At 37.5% G+C, this 6,515-nt stretch overlaps 1 protein-coding gene across 1 annotated transcript; it reads left to right on the top strand.

Annotated features, from left to right (window-relative positions):
* Positions 1-2,050: 2,050 nt before the first annotated feature.
* Positions 2,051-6,435, top strand: cisd2 (CDGSH iron sulfur domain 2). The gene is made up of 3 exons (XM_084374398.1): positions 2,051-2,298; positions 4,782-4,996; positions 5,295-6,435. The coding sequence occupies exons 1-3, from the start codon at positions 2,196-2,198 to the stop codon at positions 5,382-5,384; spliced, it is 408 nt and encodes a 135-aa protein (XP_084230524.1). The 5' UTR covers positions 2,051-2,195; the 3' UTR covers positions 5,385-6,435.
* The last annotated feature ends 80 nt before the right edge of the window (positions 6,436-6,515 follow it).

Genomic DNA, 6,515 nt, shown 5'->3' with positions numbered 1-6,515 from the left:
TGGTATCTGAGCAGTGTATGTGGGTGATATGAACTGAAGAGTCGCTGATTTTTTATGTTAAATCCTCTTGTGAGCGTGTCATGACATGCAATGATTGTGAGTTAAGTTTTATAAGAGAACAGGATTTCCTGGAGTTTGCCAGGGATTTGGTTGGCAATCTACCATATGTTGAATGTACAATTACATTCATGAGTCAGTGATTGCTAGTGGCTATAAGTACATTTACTCACATACTGTAAATAAGTTTTTAGGTACTGGAGCTTTCCATTTTGTGAGATTTGTTCTTCCATCACAGGAAAATACTGCAAGATTGTTGCCTAAATATATCAGACAGTAACTTGTATGTAGATCAACCTTCATCAAAAATTTCTCTTGGTATATTGTACAATCTGAGAATCATGCTTCACTGTTTTAAAGAGAAGGGGTTAATCCATATTTCTTGAAGTGTAATGAATTCATGGTGTCCCAGGTCTTAGTCCTTGAGCCTAAAAAATTGCGCTTGGCTGGTTTTCTGTAACAGAGCAATTTATTCGTGCAGGCTGAATCATGGGAATATACAGAGTTTTTCCGTTTTCTTTTATTGGATATCCAGATTTACCTAAAGCAAAGTTAGATTTGTTGTGTTGCAGTCTCAGTTGCAACACCCAAAACCAGCTTACATAATTGCGTATAATTAGTCAAAGCCAAGCTTGTTTTTTTAAGACCAAGAATTTGAAGTCTCAAACTACAATTGGAGCAATTTCATGAATGTAACTTGAAGACATTTTTCTCTCATAGACTTTATGTCTGTGGGGCATCCAGATGGTTAATCAGTGCCTTACAATGTTCGCAGTAAGTAATCATGGTATGTTTGGAAAAAAAACACTCATGTTACTACATTTAAACATACAGTCATCCTTGATTATGTTTCTCTGTTTCTCTTGCACATCAGATATATGTATATAATAAACCCTGTTCATTAGTTTATCTGGTTCATATTTCAGGTTTTAGAATTAGTACGTGGATATAATCCTCTCTCTACCTCTGTATATGTCATTTTACAGAATACTGTAATATTGATGCATATAATTTTATGGCAAATTGTTGGATAAATAACTCAGACATGAATGACTATTGACTATTTCAACAAATTACATAGCTGACAAATCAAGGTACTCAAATTGGTGCAAAATCCAGCATCAGAATCGCCTACAGTGGCCTCATAAAAAAAATTATATTAAAAGGATAGCTCCAGTGTTAGTGGCAAACTCTCTGACACTACACAAATCTAAATAAAATCGCATATTAGCCCTACGTAATGTCATATATGCCAACCTTACTAGATGTGGTCTGAGATACCTGGGACAAAAGTTGATGTACCAGTACTTTCACTCTGGGATGTGAAGGCTATGAGTGAGAAGCAGTGTGGCAAATCATGTAATACACTTAATGTAGTCAATTACATTTGCAGCTCTGTAGATGTTTGCTCTTTTCAAAAGGTTTCTGCAACACTGTTTTTGTAAAATTATGTCAAAAAGGCCAAACTGGATCATCCACAACAACGCTGCCTTTAGTTGCACCTCCAATAATCCGTAATTATTGTTCTTACCACATGAAACCTGAACCCTGTAAAGTGAAATGCATACTGTGAACATGAAACAGTGATCAACACACTGCTTAGAGGTGACTCTAAATAATGGAGAGTATGCACGCCCATTCAACAGCTAATGGTGAAAAAGACTAACATATGCCGTAGCAACATACACAGGCTATGCGTCTCATTTTGTCAATAAACTTTATTAAAACATAAAATACATATTAACATATGCATTTATTAATACCGAATGTCATGAACTGATTTGATCTGGTATAATATATAATATACCTGTATATTTATTTATTTGACCTAATTTTTGTATTTGAATGCGAAATTTACGAGGAGCACGTGAAGCAGGCAGACACAACCGGAATTTAAGTTGACCAATCAGCAGCCACCAACTCTTCCAACGCTGATTGGTCACGCTCTCCAGCGTCACAGGTCTTGGTTACGCGTATTCACGAACGCGTTCCCGCGGCTCCTCGGTGGTTTCCCAGCTGCACGGTGAGAGCTTACGTACCGGGTGACAGGCTGCGCTCCGAAATGAACGCAATGACATGAACGAACCTCAGGAACTACTCGAGTCAAACACAAAACCTGCCGCATTGAGCAATTCAAGATGGTTTTGGAAAGTATTTCAAGGATAATAAAAGTCCAGCTTCCAGCCTACCTTAAGAGGCTTCCGCTTCCGGAGACCATCGGCGGATTCGCGAGGTTAACAGGTAATGAACCGCAGCACTTCTCGGCTGTCCTGTGAAGATGACTCCTGAACTCATCGGGGACACTTAACTTTACAGCACATAGCTCTTCACCTTTAGCTAGCCTGCAAGCAACAACTTAGTCCTAGTCATGCTGTGGACGGCAGTGTCTTATATCCTCAACTGCTGCTTTAAAACTCCCCATTAACGTTTGACTTTGTTGTTCTTATCAGCAACATCAACTGAGCAGTGACCTAAAATATGGTAGTGCTTGCTACCCCCCACAGTTAGCCAAGTTTGCTCTTGTGTTTAAATGCTAATATGATATTGACCTTAAACATAACGTGTCTGCATAAGTTGCAGCCCCGTCCCTTGCTGTGTAAGTGACACCGTGCTAACTCCAACAATTGAAATGTGATGCTATGTCTGCCTGCAGCACAAACTGTAACCAGCTCAGTCATAAAGTGATGCACAGGCACGACAGTTAGAGGGAACATACAGTCTCAGAACAAAGCCCACTTCAAGATCACTGTCACTCCATGTTAGGTCCCAAAATCTAAAGGTTCAAGTCATTTAAAGTTTAAGAAAATTAAATAAAGGCAACTGGAATCGTTCCAGCCTCTTAAATCCGAGAATCTGCTGCTTTTTCTTATAATACATTTTAGTAAATTGGATTTTCTCTCAAGTTTGGACTGCTGCTCAGACAAAATGTGGCATTCAAAGACCTCACATTGGCCGTGGGAAATTGTGATGAAAATATTTTTCACCTTTTTTCTGTTATTTAGCAGAACAAATGATTAATATGAGAACTCACCAGGCTACTGAATATGAAAATAACAGTGTTCTACCCAAAAGTCATACTGAAAAAACTTAAAAGGTAAATATATCGCCTTAAAATATTACTTTACTAAAAGTGAAAGTCACCCATACAAGTAGTACTTGAGTACAAGTCTTTAAGTATCTGACATTAAATGTACTTAAGTATCAAAAGTACGAGTTAAAATACGTCAAAGTTATAGTAACAAGTATGTGGATATACTAGGGATCAATAATCGGCCTGGCCAACTGTTGAAGCTGATATTCAGAATTTTTCTGACTTTTGAAGATAGATTAATTAAAAAAAAACTTTGGCTCTGATGCAACATTCAGTATGCTACATGCAAAGTAACTAGTAACTAAAGTTAGCAGATAAATGTAGTGGAGTAAATGTTCAATATTTGCCTCCAAGATGTAGCAGAGTAGGAGTATAATGTAGCTGAAAAAGGAGAACTCAAGTTAAGTACTTGCACTTAACTATTTGCTGTCTCTCTGCATCTACTGCACAACAGTTCCCCTCAACCTCTCCTGGACAGGATCATAGCTTGCTGTTCATGTGTTATCACATGAGGCATCTCTTGCACCTGTTGAAATGAGAACACAAAAGCTGATTCATGAACTTATTTGCAAGTCTTCAATGACAGGCCTCAACCAAACACTGGGGAAAAAGTTCACACAGCTTCTATTTCAGTACAAGTGACACCGTGAAAAAGAAAGCAGACTAAGTGCAGCAGGGGTTTAGAGAACTAGTGAAAGTCTACTTCAGCTTGACCTTTTGGCACACAGATCTGTGTAAAGTATCAAATGAAGCCTAAAAATAGCTCAAAAAGGTAGAAAAGCTGAGCTAGTCGTGCATTACTGAAATGCTTTTGTGACAATTGACATGCTAGAACCATTTGAGTAGCAAAGGCAGTGATATCTAAAAACATGGAAGATTATAATGGTTGTGGTGCTTAGTACTAATCACTACGGCTTGTGAATTTCTCGCCATGATTGGCTTTTAAGTGTAAACCTGTTTCTGAAGTTGTGTTTTCTGTCCTGAATTAACAAACAATCAGTGCAGATTAGAAGATGAAAGATGTAAGTGCTGCTACATGTGAGATATAATTCCTTTAAAGAGATTAAGGATTAGCAATGTCCCATTAGGCATCAAATCCCTTTATTGAAAGTATTTCAATTGCCGTGAGAATATTGTAAGAAGTTCTGGAGTAAAACTGGCTGCTAATAGTGAAATTACATAACGGTTTAATCCTCGCTGTCCTCTGTCCTCTGTCCCCTCCATGTATGGTGGATCAGATGATGGGTTTCCCCAAAGCACTTTTCTGGGCTCAGCAGGGCATTCCCCCCCCGATAGCTGCTTGAGAGTAATAGAGTAAAAATGCAGATTTACTAATCGTTGCACTACAGTGTACATGTTTGAATGGTGTACCCAAGAACTTTTTTTATTTCAAAAGTCCTAATTACATGTGATGAATCTTGTCTGTTAGTGGGGAAGACTAATTGTTTTCCAAAGTGGAAATTGGCTTTGTGATTATGAGTACAGCTTCAACTAATGGTTATTTTCCTTACTGTAAGTTATCTTCTGAATAAACAAATAATTCTGTTTATTAAATGTCAGAAAATAGAGAATAATGCTCACAACATTTTTCACATTTGTTAGTGTGTGTTAAGTGCTTATAATTTGTCCGCAGTGTCCGAGTGGCTCCGGTTGCTGCCCCTCCTGGGTATCCTTGCTCTGCTGGGCTACCTGACCATTCGCCCGTTCCTGCCTAAGAAGAAGAAGCAGAGAGACAGCCTGATCAACCTGAAGATCCAGAAGGAGAACCCAAAAGTGGTGAACGAGATAGACATCGAGGACCTTAACAGTGCAAACGTGTGTTACTGTCGCTGCTGGCGCTCCAAAACTGTAAGTTGACGGGTTATTTTCCGAGAGAGATATCACAGTTGATTGGCATAGTTATTTTTATTTGTCACACAGATCAGCCAGTGTGTTATTAATATATGTGTGTATATATATATATATTTATTTATGTGTGTGTATATATATGTGTGTGTATATATATATGTGTGTGTGTGTGTGTGTGTGTGTGTATATATATATATATATATATATATTTATATATATTATATATTTCAGGATAAGCAGGAGTTTAGTGTTTCTGCATCTTGCTGATCAGCTAACATTAAGTTGTTTCCTCTTTTAGTTTCCTGTTTGTGACAAGTCACACTTAAAGCACAATGAGCTAACTGGAGACAACGTGGGACCGCTCATACTCAAAAAGAAGATACTGTAATCGACCACTGATGGGAGTTTTCCTTTTACGTCCCCTGCCTTGAGTTTTCTTTTCTTAACCATTTGTCTTTTTTTCCTTCCTTTTTTTCTTTTTACAAGAATCTCTGTCTCGTCTTGGTGTCGTGTTAATGTTTTCTTACATGAGTCTTTATTTGAAGTGGTCCTAACGCACCTTGAATACATATCTCCACAGTCTGAATGTGTGAAAACGTTATATTAGTTGCGTCTTGTGTCTTTTTATGTCCCATTCTTCACTGTTCACATATGCTGGTTAACAGAAGAAGCTTTTATATGACTGTAAATTAAGTTTCACTCATATTTTGGTCTTTTTCAAATCAATCACAATTCATCATCGGGACCACTTTGAGGGGAAAACTTGAAACGTAATTGCAGTGGCTTTTTGATGACTTTCAGTAGTCTGAACCCATCAGGGAAAAGTTTGTTCCCTCTTAAATGGTTGTTTAAATGAGATACTTAATACTCGTCCAACCTGTAATCAATATGATATACTGTTTTTCTTCATTTTGGACGGTTCTTTGGTAAGATTTCACAGCCAGCCTTTGTAAACGATCTTCCTCCTGTTTCAGTTTGTCTGTGTGCCAAATATTAACACGTCCACACTTTACGGATGTGAAATATTCTCTTCTAAGTTATTGTGTGTATGGGAGGCTTCTTCTTCTGCTCATAGCCTTTAAAAATTTGAGTTTGCATTGTATTGAACTCCATCGCTTTCAAACATTTCAAACCACTGTCTTCACCATTGATTAATACCCCGTTATATACAGTTTATCCTCGCAGTCATATTGAGGGTTCTGAATGTAGCTTCTGTAGCTTGAGTTTTTTGCTATGTATTTTCATAACAGCTGTATATAGTTGACTTCCTGCTAGAGTATTTTCTTTTTAAGTCATCTGCAATATTTTATAAAAAAAATGGCCTTTATTGTCAGATCATGATGTGTGTTGTAACCCTTTGTCAGAAATGGCTGGAATTTATTCATTCTGCATTTGAAATGTAAAAGGGATAATGATGTTAAACCTCAACTCAAACACAACTGCAGCTTCATTCCTTTTTTTCACTTTTATATTCATAACTGTGTCCAAGATGTGTGTTGAAATTTAAAATACTTTTCTA

The sequence above is a fragment of the Pagrus pagrus genome (assembly GCF_965226575.1).
Source record: "Pagrus pagrus genome assembly, chromosome: 2".
Lineage (NCBI taxonomy): Eukaryota > Metazoa > Chordata > Actinopteri > Spariformes > Sparidae > Pagrus > Pagrus pagrus.
The sequence above is the reverse complement of the archived record's forward strand: the minus strand, read 5'-3'. Positions and strand labels throughout refer to the sequence as shown.

Bases quoted from the DNA above. Each gene is read 5' to 3' on its own strand.
- cisd2 (XM_084374398.1), top strand. From the start codon at position 2,196: ATGGTTTTGGAAAGTATTTCAAGGATAATAAAAGTCCAGCTTCCAGCC. The intron at 2,299-4,781 runs GTAATGAACCGC...ATTTGTCCGCAG, and splicing joins CGGATTCGCGAGGTTAACAG to TGTCCGAGTGGCTCCGGTTG. The intron at 4,997-5,294 runs GTAAGTTGACGG...TTCCTCTTTTAG, and splicing joins GCTGCTGGCGCTCCAAAACT to TTTCCTGTTTGTGACAAGTC.